This window comes from Ambystoma mexicanum, chromosome 14 (genome assembly GCF_040938575.1).
Source record: "Ambystoma mexicanum isolate Mex_15411 chromosome 14, UKY_AmexF1_1, whole genome shotgun sequence".
Lineage (NCBI taxonomy): Eukaryota > Metazoa > Chordata > Amphibia > Caudata > Ambystomatidae > Ambystoma > Ambystoma mexicanum.
Genome location: NC_090940.1, coordinates 290,793,398 through 290,814,077, shown reverse-complemented (window position 1 = coordinate 290,814,077; position 20,680 = coordinate 290,793,398). Strand labels below are relative to the sequence as shown.

Sequence of the window (20,680 nt, the reverse complement as noted above, 5' to 3'; positions counted from 1 at the left end):
GCGGGTCTACACAAAAAGTGCAAGCGGCATTGGTTGATGAATACTGCGTAGCGTCTAGGATCACCTGAGAAACGTTCTGGTGGAGCCTGGGGCACATTCCCTGGCAGATTAATCTGCACCGGATTGCTTGAGGTTGTATGTGGATAATTCCCTCCCGAGGTAGGCAAAGGTGCTTGCCCAGCTTGAATTTGTAGCAATTGCCTGTCCAGGTCGTCCGCTCGCTCTTTGGAAATGATCAATTCCCTTCGTAAGGCATTTGTTTCTTGACGAGATGCATGTACCTCGGCCCTCAGCTCCCCAAGCAATTGGGCCAATTGGTCTGTATCCGAGGTTTCCATTGCGCCTGGGTGGGATATTTGTGGTAGGCTTCGCGTTCTGTAACGCTCACCTGAATCCCTCGGAGGCGCGGGTCTGGTCTGGGCGTTCTCCGAACCTTCCAGAGTCACTCGCAGGTCTTTGGCACCACCCTGGAAGGGCCCCCTCCTTACTGTGATCTTAATCTGGAGAGTGAGATGTCTGCGGGCAGAGAAGAAACAGGGGTTAACGTCTGCCTGACGGGGTTTCGGCCCTTTCCCCTTCCTGACACTCCTACGACTCCCCTAGGCCGCACGTGCTCACCTTAGGTAAGTAAAAGCGGCGCTCTCCATCCTGCGTCTGTGCAGGGGCGCTGTAGCCAGTTACTTCACTGGACGATAGTTCAGCCTTTTATTGCGGAGGTAGAGTCCAGAAGGCAAGACTGTCGTTAGCTGCACGAACGGTGAGTGCCTTATTTGAGTCTTTATTGTCCTTTCAGAATCTTGCCTCATTGCAGGTCCGGTATGCTGATCCGGTAAGTGGAAAAGTCCGGAGTTTTTGCAGGTAAGCAAAAGGTTCATCTGAAGTTAAATGCACTTTTAAATGTCTTTTTCCCCTTTTCTTTCAGGTCGCGGTGCAACCGGCGATGAAGACTGATGCCGAAGGATCGTGCCGGAGGACCACTTGAGGCACGTGAGTAGAAATGGAGTCCTGAGCTCTAATAATGTCCTTCTTGTATTTTACAGGTGCGGACAAATGGCGCAGAACGGAGCTCGCGGAGACCGTGGCACAGGTAAGCAGATATCACGGAGTTATCGCTAACCTGTATTCTTTGTTGTTGCAGATGGCTGGAGAACGAAGAATCGCGGCACGAGGCCTTGGAAGGCGCCGGAAGGTGGTAAGAGCAGCTCTGGTATTTTCTCGTGCTACTCTAATCTTCTCGTTTTCCTTTTCAGATGTCACGGAAGGCTGGAGCTGGATTTCAGGAAGGTAAGTTGAAGATTGTTCTGTTTTCAGGTGCAGAAGAAGAAGATCAGCTGGAGCCGACACGGTGAGCGTCCTGCTGCTATTGCAGAATAACGCGAAGCACGTGAAACCAATCGGGTGTGGTTTAAATAGCCTTCAGTAGTGCTTAGGCGTCTTCTTCCACAGCCTCCAGAGGTAAGAAAAGAGTTCCAGTATGTGGTTCTTGGGAGTGGTGCTGGCCCCACCCAGCAGTTAAAGTAGTCCCAGCAGGAGTGGATGAAGAGTTCATCCTGCAGGTAGGAAGGCAGCATGGTCTGCAGCAGGTAAGTCCACCCAAGCACCAATCCCTTTTATATGAGCCCGGCGCTTCCAGTGCCGGGACTGGGTCCCTTTATGAGCATGAGCCTGGCGCCACTGGCGCCAGGACAAGGTCCAAAAGGCCCCTACGGGGGCCAGCTGGTGCCTGGAATGAGGGTCATGACCCTGCTTCCAAGGATGTTGGGCTAGGTCTGACACCTTGGAGGCAGTGGTCATGACACACCCTGACCTGTGCTCAATGGTGAAATCAAACCCTTGTAGGCAGATTGACCATCTCAATAGTTTTGGATTTTCTCCCTTCATTTGCATTAACCATCTCAAGGGTTGGTGGTCAGTCTGAATGACAAAAGTAGAACCATACAAGTATGGCCTAAACTTCTTCAGTGCCCACACGATAGCAAAGCATTCTCTTTTGATTGTTGCCCACCTTGACTCAGGATCCTTCAGTTTTCTACTGATGAAGCAAATGGGGTGCTCCCTACCCTTCTCATCCAGTTGGCTAAGGACTGCACCTATACCTACATTAGAAGCATCTGTCTGCACAATTAAAGTTTGGAGATAGTCAGGAGCTCTCAATACTGGTGCTTGGCAAAGAGCTTTCTTCAGGTTTTCAAAGGCCTGATTGCATTCCTCATTCCATTTGACCTTCTTAGGGAATTGTGGAGAGGAGATCACATTCAGTGGAGAAGCTATGGTCCCATAGTTCTCAATGAAATTCCTGTAATACCCAGTGAGGCCTAGGAAGGCTCTCACCTGGGTTTGAGTAGTAGGTGTTGTCCAATTTTGCACAGCTTCAATCTTACTGAGCAAAGGCCTTATTTCTCCACCTCCTACCTCATGCCCAAGGTAGACCACCTTCCTCTGACCAATTTGGCATTTACTTGCTTTTATGGTCAGATTGGCCTGTCCAAGAGCCTGCAAAACATACCCTAAGTGGTTCACATGTTCTTCCCAGGTTTGGCTGAATACTGCAATGTCATCCAAGTATGCCATGCAGAAGTCTTCCATCCCATTCAGAACCTGATTCACCATTCTTTGGAATGTAGCAGGTGCATTCTTCAATCCAAAAGGCATAACCTTAAATTGGTATAAACCAACTGGGGTAGAAAATGCAGTCTTCTCCTTGGCATGGTCTGTCAGAGCTATTTGCCAATAGCCTGACGTAAGGTCAAATGTGCTGAGGAACTTGGCTGAACCAAGTCTATCCACCAACTCATCTGTCCTTGGCAAAGGGTGGGCATCAGTCTTGGTGACTGCATTAAGAGCTCTATAGTCCACACAGAATCTCAATTCTTTGGATCCTGCCTTTGGTACTAACACAACTGAGCTAGACCATGGGCTAGTAGAGGGCTCTATTGCCCCGAGATCAAGCATCTTCTTGACCTCCCCTTTGATGTGGGTCCTTACATTTTCTGACATTCTATATCCTCTGCTTTTGACTGGCAGACAGTCACCAGTGAGTATATCATGCTGTCCCCAAAGGGTCAAGCCTGGTGAAAGTGAGAACAGAGAGGCAAACTGATTTAACATGGCTTTGAACTCTTCTTGTTGCTCAGGTGTCAGATTTGAAGAGATATTTACTCCTTCAATATTTTCGTCCAAGGGTAAGCCTCTGAGGAGATCAGGTGGAGCTTCACTCTCTCCTTCCTCTTCTGTTGAAGCTAGAAGCAAGGCTCCTACTTCAGGTCTGGAGACATATGCCTTTAGTCGGTTGGTGTGGAAGACTCGAGGAGCCTCCTTGGGATTGCCCAAGTCCACCAGATAGTTCACCTCTTCAAGTTTACCCACAACCTTGAAGTGTCCCATCCATTTATCTTGCAAGGCCCTCTGCCTTGTTGAGATCATAACTAGAACTAGCTGGTCTCGAGTGAACTCAACCATGTTAGCCTTCTGGTCGTGCCAATGCTTGACCAGAGCTTGTCCAGCTTTCAGGTTATCACTAGCTTCTGCCATCATTTGTGACATTCTCCTTCGGAGACCTATCACATAGTCAGTCACTCTGACTGGCTTGGGGGAAGGAGCACTCTCCAACCCCTCCTTGGTCACGGCCAATGGACCTCTGACTGGATGCCCATGAAGAAGTTCAAAGGGAGAATAACCTACTCCCTCCTGAGGGACTTCCCTATAAGCAAAGAGAAGGCATGGCAATAGAAGGTCACACTTTCTTTTAAGGGGATCCTCTAAAGCACCTATCATGCTCTTCATGGTTCTGTTGAACCTTTCTACCAATCTATTTGTCTGAGGGTGGTAGGCAGTAGAGAACTTGTAAGTAACTCCACAGGTTGCGTGGGGGTTTTTTTTGTTTTTTTTTATTTTTGTAATTTTTTTTTTAAAAAAATTATTATTATTCTTGGCCTTCCACTAGCTCTTCTTCAGAGTCTAGTTCCACCATACAGGGTTGTACTTCCCTCTCAGCCTCAGCTGGAGATGGAGTTACAGGTGTAACTTTGGACAACCTAGGGGAAGGCCTGGTTGGAAGCACTGGAGTGCTTGCTATTGGCTGTTTCTTGGAAGTCTTGGGTTTCCCCTTTGCTTCTTTTTGTTCAGAGATAGCAAGTTGTAACTCCAGTGGCGTAGGAGTGATATCTTTCTTCATCATCTCCTTGGGAGTACCTCTCATGGTTCTCTTCCTTGCAGGTCTGGTGAGCTCCTGTAACCTTTTACTAGGAGGTCTGGGGGTATGTGACACTACTCCAAGAGTTTTCAGGTCATTTCCCAACAGAACCCTTCCTGGTACCTCACTTTGTATGCTGACAGGTATCTTCACAGTCATGTCATTACACTGGATGAGAACTGGTAATTGGGGAAGCATCTGCACAGGCCCTCCAGCTAACTTGGTGAGGCGTTTGGGTGCCTTAGCAACATCCTCAGCCTGAAAAAAAGATTTATCCACCACAGTTATGCTGGCCCCAGTGTCCCTAATGGCAGGAGTCTCCTGACCATTCACCTGGACACTGTCCTTATAATACTCTTTAGTATTATCTGGGATAGAGTTATAGAAATCGAAATTCTGTTGTTGCCACAGACCCAGAGACACTAAAGAAACACTGGCTGAGACTCCAATGGGTTCATCAGCCAGCAGTAGAAAGTTTGAGCATTAATTCTTTTGAATTCTAATTCAAGCTTCATTTTTTCTAGTTCCATATATTGAGGATTAAGTGTGGGACCTGGTAAAGGTCCAGCAGGTACAGCTGGCAGGGCAGGTAGAGGCCCAGGGGCGACAAGTCTAACATCTTCCCCCTCCTCTTCTGCATCTGACTCAAAGTTATCAATACTAACATTCATTTCAATATCATTGCTGTTATCTACAGTTGCCGGAGTGGTAGGTTCCTCTGAACCACCATCCAGACTTTGGTTTGCTAACAACATTTCTATTATCTCCATTTTCTTGCCTTACAGAGAACTCTTAAACAATCAGCAGTTTTTGTAGCAAGGGTGTCAAAACTTGCAACCCTGGTTCCCTTTTCCAACTCCTCCTCACCTGAATCTCTGTCGAATTCTTCTCGGAGTTCCGTCTTCTCTTTCTTTCGTGTCTTTCTGATTTCTTTACTCCTTCTTTGATGCAAGTACGGGCGTGAATCCCCGGAGGCCACCGCGACCGGATAGGAACCAAATCCCAGGAGCCTCCCAGGAGCCAACCCACTGTTCCAGGGAAAAAGCCGCAAGCTGAAAAAACCCTGTGTGAATGGTCTTCTTCAGGTTGGATAGAAGAGTAGAAGCGAGTCCAGTTCCTTCTTCGGTGTAGATGATCGAGTAGCCGGTGGTGCAGAAGGTACTGAGACACAACAGATGCACAGGAAACTGGTCGGAAGGTAGAAGAACGCCAAGGCAGCAATACCACGAACTGATGAATAGTACTCTAGAGAAGCCTCTAACAAGAGAGAAGAAACTCCAGGCAGAAGAAACGGAGTGAGTAGAAAAGAAACAGAAGTCAGGAAGAAAGTTAAACCAGGTAATTAGCAGGAAGGAAAAGTACAGGGGCTGAGGAGTTAAGAACAAACCTCAAAGTGCGATTAACAGGAATCAAACCGTTAAGAGAAAAAAGCTACCCAAAATAGTACGTTTACCTCTGTGTAAGATAGTGAATGAAGAGAGAGGTAAAAGCAACAGGAAGCAATAATAAGTAGCGAAATATTCAGCAACACAGCGCTGGTAAGGTACGAAAGTACTAAGATACAACGCATCGGAGCACTGGTGCGTTGTGCGTAAATACGTGCTGGCGGCCATCTTGGATAATGCATAGACCGCTACACGAAGTTTCCAGCATCCATGTTAGGTGTACTTCCATCGGTTCCAAACCTTCCAAGGTCGATGCATTACAAAGGGACTCTTGACTATAACTTTCCATAGTTGACATGTTTTAGAAAATACTTCTTTAGTGCTGAGCTTTATGGTTAGCTGCACTAAGGTATAAGCACACTAAAATGTATACTCAATACAAATCCCACCGCTGTACACCAGTATTAGGCAGAAACCTGTGCAGTTCCCATAGGGACCACAGCAAAAGATTTAAGACTACAGGTATTTGGCAGTAAACCCACTTGGTAGCAGTCTGTACCACACAGATTCACTTGGTAGCTGTGGCTGAGCAGTCAGACTTCCCTCAAGAAGAGTTAGGCAGTATATAAGTATACACAATAGGTACAGAGATACAGTAGCACAAGCAAACACTGACCAGAGCTTTGGTGTAAAAGTATATAGTTATTTATTTAAAGACACACTTGTAGATTACACTAGCACAAAGAGAAAAGCAAATTCAGCACACAGTCACTATTATATATATACAACCCTAATTACTTATTAGACAAGTCTTAATGAGAAACACCACTTATTTTCAGACAGAGGTGGGCGCTTAACATAAGATGGCACTCTAATAAGTTATTAAAAAGGGAGGGGAAAAGGCAGAGTTATGGAAGCACACAAATTTCAACACTTTTAAAAGAACTACAGTAAGGCAGGATAGGCAGAGTTCTACTGGAGAGCAAGGAAGTCAATTGCAAGGCCCACTCTTGGAGAGAGCAAGCAGAAGGGGTCCAGGTTCACACAGTGGGGTTATGCCCAAAGAGTCTTGTAGATAGTTCGCACACAAAGAATGAAATTAAAGTCAGGAAAAGTTAGCTAGGTTGTCCCAGGCCAGCCAAGGTTAGAAAGTCGAGGCTTTACTGTCACCCCGAACGATCTGTCGCAAGGGAAGCCAGGCCGAACACAGTACCTCAAGTGTGAAGGAAGCTCCAGCGGGAGCAGTTGTTCCTGGCAGCGGGTGCAAGATGGTGTTTCGTCCAGAGGAACAGGAGGTCTCGCCGTGGAGGAAAGATGAAGGTCGTTGCACTGCCAGGGAAGAAACCAGCCGCAGAGTTCTTCAGTTAAAAGGTACTACCCTTCTCTTCGCGGTTGTGGTAAGCCGTGGTATTCCGGTTGCCGGTGTGCTTGGCACAGGCAAGGCGGCCACGAGATGCTCCAGGAAGGTGAAAAGAAGGCAAAACTGGTTATCCCCACCAGTCAAAGGAAGAAGACTCTCCGGACTGGAGATCTCCTCTGTCGTCGGGAAAAGTGGTGAGACCGTTCAGCTGGGCTCCACCGGTGGTGTCGTCGTTGCAGGTCGGCTCAGCTTCTCCCTCCTCTGATTCTTAGGTCCTGTGGCGACTTCTGAAGTTCCGGTCCCCAAAGCCCTGCTTTTATGCAGCAAACCCCCATTCATTCAGCCCAGCTGTCAATCAAACATGCTAAGTGGTGAGCCGGCCGGCTCACCACTTGGGCCAATCACACAAGAGTGTGACTTGAGTTGCCAAGGCAACTTAGTCCAGGGTGCCTAAACCCCCTCCAACACCCCCTGTGGCACCCAGACAGAGTGGCACCACTTTTGGCGGCTTCTGTGGAGAAGCCCGCCAAAAAGTGGAACAAAGGGCTCGACTTGGGTTGGAGTCACAGAAGAAAACACAAACGCCATTTTAGAATCGAGTTCTGGCAAAAAATACCAACCAGTGAATTAATATTAAATAAATAAACCGGCGGTATGTTTGGGGCTATAGGAATTAAATAATTAAAGGTGGTAGCCTCGAACAATGGGAAAATCCCATAGAGATATATGCGCGTTCGAATATAAAAAGTAGTATCCACTTCCACCAGCCAAAACTCGATCAGGGGGGACGGAGACGTGCCCCCTCGAACAACAGACCTTGATCGAATTGCCTCGACCAGTACGTCCACAATATATCATAATTTGGGACTAGTAAAGCCAATGGTGACTTTACGTGCCCTGGGAGACAGTAGTCAGTCCCAGGGTATGGAGTCTATGTTTGGGGGTCGCTACGACACCCCTGGGTTAGGGCACGGAGGGTGCTGTGTAACCCACATCAAAAACACATGAGACCCTATGGAGTAAAAGACCCCATAGCCCATAAAACACATGGAAAGACAAAGGAACACCTCAAATCATGTCTAAGAGTGGGAGTAAAAGAGTCTCACTCTTAGCAGGAGAAAAAAATAAACCCCAAAAATCCAGCAAAGCTGCTGGGGGACTCACTAGGTTTGAGAAATTAGCCTTTACAGAGAATTCTCCCTAACAAGCTGGATCCTTAAGTGCCGGAAGCTTCTCAAGACTCTCCTCTTCTCCTCATTCACTCTTCCCCTGCTAACACCTTTTTTCTGCCTCAGTGACTGGTGGTCCGGTTCCCTCTGAGTGCTACAGGGCTCCAGGCCCCCTCCCCGAGTCCCCCCCTTCCCTGCACTTATCATGCTGACCCTCACTGCTGCAATCCGGGGCGCGTGCCCTCTGGCATCCCCTTAGCACCTCGTCTCTTCCCCCTTTTCCCTTCCCACCTTAGCACTTCGCTTTTGCGCCTTCCGGCACTTCCGCCACCCTCCCTCTCCCTTGTACTTCTTGTTCTGTACTTGCACAATCCAAATATCACGAGGCCTAGTAGGTCCATTATTGTATCTTTCCCCCTTGTTCCCCCCTTTTTTTGTCTTGTGGCACCTTGAAACACAACTTGTTGTATAGGCGCCTTACAAATTACCAATAAATAAATAAATATTCGACAAAGCGAGCTCATTCGGAATCGGAGGGGCCCGGCAGTCAAAACTGGTTCCACCATATCTCTTACGATCATACCTGGGAATTAATAGATGGTGAAGATCATTGGACCGAATGGTCCTTCGAATGGCAGCCTCCTTAAGGCACTCAGAAAGGTAGTTCGATGCCTAGGAATGCTGACATTTGTAAGTCATAGTAGCCACTTTGTGGTGAATCCTATGTCTCACCGACAACCAGTGCAATTCACGCCTGGCAATGGATACATGCTGTTGCTTCCTGAGACCAGCCACAGGTCTAACTGCACCATTCTGAACAACCTGTAGTTTATTAAAATTATCAGTAGCCATGCCATCCATAAGAATATTGCAGTAGTCAAGCTTTGAATTTATGAGAGCAGCTGCTATGGAGGCTTGGTTTTCAACTGCAAGGTAAGGACATCTTTACCAAAGAAGGATATTTAGCTAGTCATGAGACAATCATAAATGAGCTACGTGCTTATCAAAAGAGATATTGGAGTCAAAATAGCCTTGCATGATCTTAACATGGGAAGAAACCTGAATGGGACATCAAGCTATGGTACAAAGACTGTATTGTGGGACCAGATTTTCTGGTCTGGGGCAAGAACCCAATATCAGCAACTCTTTCGTACCATTGTTAATGGCCACATAATTCGAAGTCATCCATGATTGGATGGCAGAATAGATGTTATTGACTTTTATGGAGTCAAGATGGTAATCTCCAGAAAGTTCCAGCAAAGACCTTGCTGTCATCAGCATTGTTCATGTACTGTACCCCATTGCAATCAAGCAAGTCAAATAGAGGTCTGGTATAAATGTTGCAAAGCATAGGGGACAGGAAAGAGTCCTGAAGGACACCACAGGTCAGCTGCAACCGTGAGGCCTTAACATCTCCAACTGACACCCTGGCCGTACAAGGTCCTAAAAAAGAATGGGCCCAGTCTGCTGCAGATTGAGAGCAACTACCCAGCCCGATCAATCTCTTCACAAGTATCTGATGAGCTGCGGAGCGGTCCAGTAGCATAAGAAGTTCTAAGTGCCCTCAATCCATGATGGAAGTAATATTAGATTTTAAATCGAGGAGAGCTGTCTCAGTGCAAAAGCCCATTGGAAAGCCTGATTGCGATCTCTTAACAGGTTATTAGTTTCAATGAAGCCCTAAGTTGGCTATATGCTATTTGGTCTGACATTTTCAACAAACAAGGAGCATTAGTAATTGGTTGATAATTCCCCAGTATTGCTGGATCCAAATGTTCGTTAATAGAGGAAGGGACTAGAAACTCAGAGGAAGAAGTGTTTATAATCCTAGTAATCCAGGGAAGCAATGCCTCTGAGCCCTTTATTATACTTGAGTGGCATACGTCCCCAAGACACAAAGTCGCTTTCATGCCTTTAAGAGTACCTATAACTTCACCCTTGGATACCTGGTGAAAGATGAAGAGGGGTGCCTCTCAAACAGGTGCATATTCTGTGGCTGCCACTCTGTCATCCAGAGGTAAAGACAAAGGAGAAGTATTTAGGAAAGCTTGATGAGCAAAGATGTTCAATTGGTGAATAGAAGTTTTATTTTTATAAACTAGTTTTGGATAGTGATAGCTTGGCGGCAAGCACCACTTCTTTCAATCATAGGGTGCTTGATCTTTCCTTCTAACTCTCGAAAGATAATAAACAGCTCCTGCAAGCTGGTTTTAGCTTCCATTATTCTTTTATTGTAGTTTTTTTGGTTGGAATCAGCTACAGCCATTTTAAATTCAAGGAGAGATTCAGGGCCTGGATGTTTGCACCATTTGCGTTCCTTGGCCCTTTTTAATTGCCTAAGTGAAGTCAATTTACTGTCTAACCAGGCGTTCTTTTTTTAATCTTTTTTATATGTTTAGACTTAAATGGAGCAAGAGTATCGATAGTTTTAGTTATTATCTGCTGATATTGTAGCACAAGGCTCTCCAGCTGTAGGGGGTGTCAGCTGTATTAGATGGGTACATTATTATAAATGCTAAAACTTGAGGGGTACCTTTTCTTAAAGTTCCTAGTCATCTTCAACATTTCCTTAGGAGAGGACATGGAGATGTTGCGCCCTGGGAGATTGAGCAAAAAGGACACAATATGATGTTCGGACCAGGGACATCTGGTTACTTCTAGAGGGGTAAGTCTCAATGTTGTGGGTCAGCACCCAATCCAAAGTGTTACCCTCATGATGGGTGGCAAAATGGGCTTCCTGTTTCAAACCCAATCTATCAAGAGAATTAAGTAAGGAAGATGCATCCTTGTCATGAGGATTGTCGGCCCAAAGCTACAAATCACCAAGAATCACAGCCTGAGAGGTAGGTTTATAGGTTGTATGACAAAGAGCAAGACATTGCTCCTCCGAAATCGGCATTCTGGATGAAGGACGATATAACATTAGAAAAGAAATGACGGTCCTAGTATTCAATGTGCCTTTGACCAGTAGGGTTTTACCATTATCCAGTGCAAATGTATTAGAAAGATGCAGTTTGAGAAAATCCTTATAGATGACAGCAACCCCACCACCTCTTGCTGAGACTCCGCTGAGACTCTGCCTGCCCTCAGAGAATTACATCCAGTGCAAGGTGCCAGGATAATAGAGTGAGTAGCTGCATCATGAAGCCAAGTCTCTGTTACGGCCAACAAGTCAATAGAATACTCACCGAGATAATCTGCTCATCTAAGTGGCGGTGGTAGGGCTGGCAGTGGAGTGCAAGCAATGCTAAGGACAGGGAGGAGCGGGTGTAAGGCCAACTACACAGAAGACACGCATCATCCCATCATTCCACCTGTGCACATACAATCACTCCAGTCTAGCCAAAAAACCACTCATTTACCTAATGTTTTCCTGTGAGAATTTGATATGTGAAACCCCAAAAAGGGACCAGAGAAATGTTCTGTCAGGGTCTTCGTGAAACAGAGGTGGCTGGAGGTTTGTGAAATAACCACTGGCAACACTCTGCTCCAACTGTAGTGGCGCATGCTAGTGTATGTGCGATGCCACAGGTACGACAGTGTGGGATGCTGTGGCTGTTTGTGTGTAAGCGTTCTGTTAGGGAGGGCTAGAGTTACTGAGACCCCCTACTCCTCGCCCCACTGTATCCTACCCCCGCTGCATATCTGTTCTGCTGTTACCTCTGAAAAGCTCTCTGTTATGCATAATAATAACTATAATGCCATTGGAATCGTACGATGGTTACGTTTTAATGCATCATGTATGTTTTGGAAACCATTTTGTCGGCTCGTAAGTACTTCCCATTCACTAAACCCGTTTTTTCCATTCACAGAGAATGGATTTCAATGGAGGACTACAGCCTGGTACACTAGTAACAGTGCACGCGGTTATTCCAGAAAACTCACAAAGGTAGCTACCACGATCATTCTATGCTAATAACTATATTTTTTTGCAACCGAATAATCTCAGGAAATGACGCTGCCTTAACTTTTAGTGCTTTTCACTTCATAAATATATCTTTTAGGATAATGTATTTCTGGCATAATATTAACTGTACACTTTTAATCTACTTGTTGTATCCCCCCTTCTCCACATTTGTATTTACTGATTCGGTTTCATGTAGGTGCCTCTTACACGGAACCTGTGTGAAAATGTGCTCTCTGTTCCTTAATGTTTATTTGTGAATGTGTTTTTTATTTTTTTTAAACCATACCACAATAAAAATAAAACATGAAAAAAGAAAGGTAGAAAGAAAGGTAGGTATGTAACTCTGCACGGGGTGTTGGGTCTGAGGACACGCTTTACAGTGGGTGAGGATAATTATTGATCTGTGCATTGCCACACTGTTCCTCTTTCTTTATTTTATTTTATTTATATGTTTATATAGCACTGCAGCCCGCGGGCATCAGAGTGCGTTCCATGTGGACAGAAGACACAATTGCCTCAGGACAACATGAAGGGCGGTATCTCAGTTACAGATTGATATGAGGGGGTGACTTTATTTGGAAAGCAGGGTTTTAAGATTTTTTCTGAAGTATAGATAATTTATTTCTGATCTTAGTGTCAGGGGTAGTTCATTCCATTTTGTGATTGAATTAGTCATGAAGGCCCTATCTCGTCCTTTTGACTTTTTTTGCTGGCATACTTTGGAGCAGGCCTTTGTTTGTTGATCTCAGGTTGTGGCTTGGTTCATACCATTTGAATTGCTTCTTTAGGTATACGGGGCATTTCCGAATAGGCAGTGGTGAACTAGTGTAAGTGATTTGAAAGTGATGCGATCCGCTATGGCAAGCCGGTGTAGATCTCTTCTGTCCCCCGTGACGTGCTCTCTCTTTGATTTGCCGGTTATTGTTCTTATGGCGTTGTTTTGGATCAACAGGCATTGTTTTAAGCATTTACCGCTTGCACCCAGTAACAGAGCGTTTCCATAATCAAGCCGAGAGAGGATGGTGGCCCTAGAATTATTGTACTGTTTTGTTGGTTTAGCAAGGTTCGGATTTTATTTAGCAATTTTTGGTGGTATTGGCAATTCTTGACACAGGCCTTATGAGAATAAGCGCATGTACGTAAAAAGGCCAACCTTTTTTCCTATGTGATAACTTTTCCTAAACAGCCATCTTGGTGAGGCTGGACTTTCTGCTCCCTTTTCTCTTGTAAAATAGCAATTCCTGTCTTGTTTATTTTTTGTTTACTTTTTGTATCAGCATATTGCCTTTGCTGACGGCCTTGAAAATGCTGTTTCTAGAGCCTGCGGGTACCTCTTAGACAGAGGTTAAAGTTGATGCCTCTGCTGCACTGCCTTTCGCTTATTCCCTTATTCCCTCAGAGACATACACAGGTTTCAGTGCCTCCTTTATTTTATTTCAGGTTTGATCTACATTCCTTGCCATTTTATGTATAAGAGGTGGCCATGGTGCTTTATCCTCTGTCGGTTTAGTAACCTGCATTTGTTTTGTAAGATGCTGGCATGTGGGTTTCAGGCCGCGTGTCAGAGTTGTGGTGTTTGTGTCACCGCACATCAGGATGATGACCTCACCTTGCGGTTGGTAGCAATGCATGTTTTTGCTACGTTGATCTGATGTGACTGATGTCGGCCAATGCGGTTGGGAGCACTGATCGTGGGGCTTAGACCCTTAATTCCTACCCTGACATGCAGACTAACACATTACTACTTTAAAGAATGGGCTTTCATTGCTTTTTTGAGGATGGAGGGTTGCATAGGTTCCGCAGGTACAGATTCAAAGAATTTGGTGCTTGAAGGATGCGGTTCAGGGAGAGCACTCCAGGGTCAGATCGATCGTCAACTGGATTGGCAGTGAAGAGGTTGGTGGTTTGAACTGTGGTTCCGGCATTGCAGGTGCAGTGATGCTTCTTAGTTCAAGAAGCATCTTCAGTTCACTCTTCAACCGGCACAGTGCAGCAGCAAACTTGTTTGAATGGGAAGTACTCCAGTTCAAAGGTCAGTGGGTGCCAAATGAACCTCTGGAGGGTCCTGTTGGTTAGAACAGTGTTGAACACGCTGAAATCAGAGCTCACAGATGTTCAATCGCAAATGTACAGGGATCCTTGCTGTTTTGGCTCTCATAAGCTGTGAGTCCCACTTTAGGGTCTCACAGGCAAGAGTGGTCCTTGATCTTGGTCTCCCAAACACTGCAGAGGCTGCCACAGATCTTCAGGGGGTCCCGCAAAACAGTGGTTACTGGGACTCAGTGTGGCTGGCAGAGGTGCAGGTATTGCTCTAACAGCAGCAGGTCACCCACAAAGTGCCCTGGGGATGGTTAGAGAGCAGAATGTACCTCTGCCTTGGAATGGATACCTGTCTTCACCTCACAACACAAGGACTCTGGAAAGAACTGGTCTTCCCACAGGCTCCAAACAAAATCTTCTTCATAGGTTAAAGAGATGATTCAGAGAAGGATCAGGGTACCCATTCATTTAAAGGCAAAAGTCTACAGTTGATTGAACAAAATCAAGCCTCCTTTAAGGGTCCAATTCCTGCTCTTGGAACAATTGGACTTTGCACCCAGACATCAGACCCAAAGTGCTTTGTGTTAAAGGAAATAGGGGGGGGGGCAGGAAGGAAGAGAGGTAAAGAGAGAAATCAAGGTGGTGAAACCTAACTCCAGCTGGTGTGAGCTCCTTCTTTCTACACAACCCCATCACCTGCCCGTGTTAATAGCTTCACATGCCCTTTTGGTATGCAGCACCCAGGTGTGCGGCTAGTCCTTTTGTGAATGTGTGTGCCCTTTTATTTCTGTTCCCAGGGCAAGTTCCTGTGGGGTGGCTGCCTCACAAGAGAGGGTGTTACCTGCCCTCACCAGGGATCAATCAGAGGCCACCTCAAGAGCAACAGTCTTGCTGGGAGCAGCGGAGACATGCTCACTGGAGGAATACACATAATCTTCCACAGCTGAGCTGGGCTTACAGAAATGACACATGTGTGATATCAAATTGATGTGGCTTAGAAAATTGTGAGAGATGCAAGGCACCATACCGTAAACTCAGGTGTGGATTATATTTACAGTGTAACATGCCACCTGAATAGCATTCTTATAGTTATACAGTTTTTGGATTAGAGGGCATATCTTAAAAGTAGCCCCTGTGCTGTAGTGACTTCCCTGTCACTGTATCTGTCAAGAGGGCACCTGAGTCCTGAACCTGCTCTGTGCCACTGGAGAGCCATTGCTGGAAATCAGGCTACTGCTTCAGCAGGGCACATGTGTACACTATTCGTTTAGCATAGAGTTCATGAAAGGGGAATCTGATTAGCATATTACCCTTTCAGAGATGGAATTACATGCACCATTTTAATAATTTAATACAAATCTAAAAGGTCAGGGCTACTACACTACTGCCAGGCAGCAATCCCTCATGCGCCCCCTCAATCCCCAGCCAAAAAGGTTGAGAACCCCATTATTTTAACGGATTTTAAAACACGGCACACTCCAGCCAGGGACTTCTTACCCTGACACTGAAGGAGGTGCAGAATAAAACTCATCCTCTTATTTTTATTTGAAACCTAGGTTATTTTTTGAGAAGGCACCCAACCCGTCTCACACCCACATTGACAAATACCCTGTGTCACAATGGACCATGAACCAGGCCGGTGTGTAAAAATTAAATATTTATTTATTTTTAGAATTCAAATGACAATCAGAGCAAAACAAAATTTAGGGCAGCAGCCACAGTGGTGTGGCAATACAACTGCAAGACCTTATAACATGGTCAATTCAACTTCTAACACTAACTTGAGACACCTTTAATAGAAATGGAAACTTTCCTTCACAATCCTAGATGGCACATTGGTTAAGCACCGTCCCTGCAACACTTCCCCCAAACACCTGCTGACTAAATGCTGTGAGGATGGAAAGCAGTGGCAATGAGTCAGAAAGAAGAGGGAAAAATCAGATTGAAGATTCAGCCCGCTACTCCAGAATGGGAGGCCAGAAACGAAAATGAAACCCTCAAAAGAAGCAAAATGGCGTGCTTCGATTTTACTTGTTACTTATAGATCACTTACAGTTGCGGAAGGATAGCTTGGACAGAAATTTGTGTGGCTGCACTAAAGAATCAAGGGAGTTTACAGGCTACTGAGCAGGACCCTACAGCAATGTGAACACAGGTGAGAAAATCGATTTTTGGGAAGGAAAACAATGTAACAAAAATCACATGTGGCAGAATTGCAATTTCTGATTTCACACAGGCTTTAAACTAGCAAACAGCTAAGAAAATGGGCTTAGCAATCAAAATAGAAAATCGGTTTTCGGGATGGGACAGAATGGTACAGAACATATAGGATACTAAGGGGAAGGGATTACTCTTATAGGATACTAATATGGGTTTTATTAAGGGAAAGGCAAATCGGATTTGAAAGACAAGCAAAATACACAGGCAAAATCGGTTTTGTTAGCACAATGATTAGTTCTACTAAAACTATATTTTAAGGTTATAATTAGTAAAATCACTTGACATAATTGTTACTTTCCAAGTGCAACAATAATGAACGTGAGTTTTCAATGGGGAATTAATTAATTTATTCACAATGATACTAGGGACTTACACTGGTAACTCAAGAAAATATAAAAGAAAAATGCTAGCGGATATGGAGTAATACAGATTCTTCTAGTGAAAGGGTAAACAGAGGATACTGACAATTTGGGCAATGACTAGGGTTTTTATGGGATTGTTATAGGATTTGAACAGAATGCAAGGTAACAGAGCGGGATATGCAGTTTTTTGGTACTGGGTGATGTGATACTTACAAGGGACACTTGAGTTTGGTAATTTGGACAGCCAGCGGGGTTTCTAGATGGCGGGGACATAGATCTGGTCACGGGCAGCGGGGTCAAGAGATCTGGTTACTTGGTCAGCTGGGCTCTCCTGGTTGGGAACAGCTGGGTAAAGTCTGGTCACTGTGGACAGCGGGATGGGTCTGCTGGGCAAAAAGTCTGGTCACTGGATTCTCCTAAAGGGGATCAGTTGCCTTTCATTCTTCTTCCCTGGATTATTGGGATGAATGTGGTTCTAGATAGGTGATTCTGCTTGGATCTGGGTCAGCTAACTCTGGACCTGCTTCTGGAATCTTGGAATGTTGCAGGGTACATTTTGAACGTTGTCTCCCTGTCTACCCCTTATATAGGCAGAGGGACATCATAGAATTTTACAATTCTGGGCAGAAGTACTCTGGACTTAGCCCTTGCATCGGATAGGCCAGGCTACAGGTGTTGCCTCCTTCCTGTGGGCTAATTGGTTCAAAGGAAGTGACCTCACCTTAGGTGTGTGCATTTTATGACTCCCATTGTCTCACAAGCCTATTTTTAACAAAAATAAATTATGAAACAAAACTTCATATTTACAATAGTCACCATAATAAATATCAGATAGGCAGATCCCATATTTCACAAAGAATATACCGGTCCGGTTCCAAACGCCAATTCTGTGCGATGTTGTTTCGTCCTTTGGCACAATTTCACAGTTTTCAGGAGAAACATATTAACTACAATTCGGCAAATGGCTACACATATGCATAATAGTATTTGCCATAGTTTCCCCAAGTTTAATATCTGTGCCATTTATGCTTCCCCCAGAATTGCATTTTTCCTGCCATTTCAGTTCACCACGTGCCAGAGAGATGCACATAGTCTTATTGTGCTTGTCTAAAAATTATATTAAAACTGTCATAATATCACAATACTGCTTACTTACATTGCAGAGAAAAATGTCTTAAAGTATAAATGTCTGCATTGTCAATGAGGTGGATTTGCCAAAGATGTGGCTGGCGCTGCCACCACCACAGTCCAAATTGTCTCCCCTGGGTCAGCTTACGCAAGGGTTTTCATGACTCCCCTTTTGAAGTCCTCCAGGTTGAATGTAGCGGAACTCACACCTCTGAGGCAAAACACAGGGCTCACCCTCATCATTTGTCCTTGGGAGCAGTTCTGCCTGGCAGTCTGAGAGAACCTGTAATTATCACACTATCAGTCCCATGAGAAGAGGGCACAGGCCCTTGCAGCCTTAGTCACTGGTAGGTGCGAACTCAGCCTTGCTGCCAAACTGGTTTGACAGAAATTCCTGGGCCTCAGCTAGGATGATTTGTCTTTTGGGGGTGGAAAACAGAGCACAATATACATCTTTGCAGCCCCTCTCTGCACATGTTCAATTGTGTTTCTGTGCGAGCTACAGCATTAGTTCCCATTTCGTTTTCCCAATGTAATTTTCTGTTTTGCAAAAGCAGATTTACACATGTTCATTTTTTCTCAGTTTCATCTCAAAATATGCGTTTTTTCCCACACACTGCTTCCTTGTCATTTACTTTCTGAAAGGCTTTTTTTCTTTCTGGTCAGTTTCTGGACACAGAGATATGCTTGGAAATGGTTTGTTGGTAATTGACACAGGCAAGACAGAGCATCTTTTCTTTGCAGTACTTTGCATGTGTTGATTTATTTCCAAAAGTAAATCCAAGATGTGCGGACTTCAAGCTGAATTCTTTTGTTTTTCATGGACTTCACTGATGAAACAATGCCGTTCTGGGAGGGATGGCCTTATTTGATAGGGTTTCAAAATGAAACACACGGATAGGGCCGTGTTTTAATAGAACAAAACTGTGTGATGTTAAAAAATGTAAGTTGCACAAGTGTGATGCCGTTTTAAATGTAGGTCATTTTCCTGTGCAGCCTTGAATGTTTAACTGACAGAACAGCAATGCACAGCCATTCTGGCTTTGAGTTGTTTTCTCTGGATTCATTTGAATGACAACAAACCGCAGCTATTCTTGGGGTGGCCGTATTCAACTCTCGCCCCATATGTGCTCAGCAGACCAAAGCACAGCCATTTTTGGGTGACTGCTAAAATGCAGTTTTTGTTTTAGGTGGTTCTGCCTTAGGCCTTAAATGTACACCACAGATCCCCCCACCCCTGCTCTGCCGCAACTTCTTGTTAAGGGAGAGTAGGGCAGAGTGGGGTTCATTTGACAGAGTTCTCTTCCATCAGGGAGCGGCACACCAGAATTTCCCTCCATCTATTGGTTGGAGGGTATGGAGCGGCACACCCTTTCGTTTCTTCCCTTTCCAGGTCCTTGGGGAGGTCCTTGCCAGACTAGGAGGTAATGAAGTTAATTATCTAATAGGAGATAGATAAAAACAGGTTTTAGGATATTTAAATGACAGTCTTCCCGGAAGATTTACAACAGTGGAACAATGCTTACAGTTACAATTTTCTAGGACATAAACATTTCTCATCTTTACCATCACACAATGTAGATTACTCAACTGGGCAAAAACAGCCATTTGATTTTTAAAACACATTTCTTTTTCATTATTACAGTAACACTAAAGAAAAATACTCCATGTTATATAGCTATACCTATGCACCTACATATGTCCTTCTGCTTTTTCTTTTTCTCTCTTCTCATTCATCCGATGGTTCCTCTGTTTGATTTTCCTTTGGCTCATCAATCAGCTGCAAAGTGTGTCTGGGGTGACAACATTTTTAACCGATTGATGTGGACCCATTTCTCTTCTGACAGCTCTCCTTTGGGGATGCGGATTCTGTAGCTCCAGGCCTGGGATGGTGACCTCCTCTCCACTTTTGAACTTCAACTGCTTACGGTAGCAATAGGGCTGACCGGAAGGCTTTCTTTAGGATTGGCAAGGCCCTTAGGGTGATCTTCCAATTGGGACTGGGCTTGACAATTACTGGGATCCAAATTAATTTCAAGTCGGTTGAGAATATTACTGCCTAAGTAGATGGCCTAGGGAACACCTTGCATGACCCAACAATTATGCTCTATGCTTTTACCAGGGATAGACATTTTTAGCATACAACTGCTAAGCAGAAGATGTTTGGAAAAGGGAATTTCCAGACCCCATACCCACTGATAAACCAACTCAACAGTGGGAAGAGTCAGGTCTTTTTGGAGTTTCGTGAATAACCCTTCGCTGATGAAGCTTTCTTCACTATTTAGGCCAACTCTAGCGAGAACAGACTCCCTCCCCTCATTTAACTGAATGGGGAGGAACAGCTGTTCACCCTTCTTCTGAATCTCAGCCAAACTTTGAGCTGGTTTTTCATCACTTTTGACTATTGGCATACACTTTCAATGTATTTCCTTCCAGTGTGGAATGCCACTTGAAACTGGAAGGAAGGTTGATTTTCAGGAATGGAGAGGAGAGCCCATCACCAGCGTGTTGTCCTACAGCAATTACAGTAATGTCAGGTAGTTGATTGTTTTGAAAATGGAACTACTTTTTGTCAGATATTTGTTCAACCATGTGACATGTGCTATTTAAACTAACACAGTTGATGCTTTGTTTTAATTTTATTGGCCGGTTACCCTGAGTCCAGAGTACCTTGTTCACATAGTCTATTAGGGGAGACAACCTCCAAAGGATGTCATTACCTAATAGACAGGGGGTGCCCTTTGGAGTCACGAATATAACCGGATGCTTCACCTTGTGTCGCCCAATTTTAATTTCCAGATCCGCAGTCCTCTCAATGGGAATTTAATTCCAGTCAAAATACTGGAGTTGTCCAGGAAGAGGGGTGAGAGGGATTTGGTGTCTCTTCCCCCTTCCTGAATTAAGCTGCTCAAAGGCC

At 44.9% G+C, this 20,680-nt stretch overlaps 1 protein-coding gene across 1 annotated transcript in view; it reads left to right on the top strand.

Moving 5' to 3' along the window:
• Positions 1 to 20,680, top strand: part of LOC138527289 (galectin-3-like) — a 116,419-nt gene that overhangs the window by 33,763 nt on the left and 61,976 nt on the right. Inside the window, exon 4 of the mRNA XM_069638372.1 lies at positions 11,919 to 11,995. Coding sequence (XP_069494473.1) covers positions 11,919 to 11,995 — 77 coding nt within the window. The remainder of the gene's footprint in view (positions 1 to 11,918; positions 11,996 to 20,680) is intronic.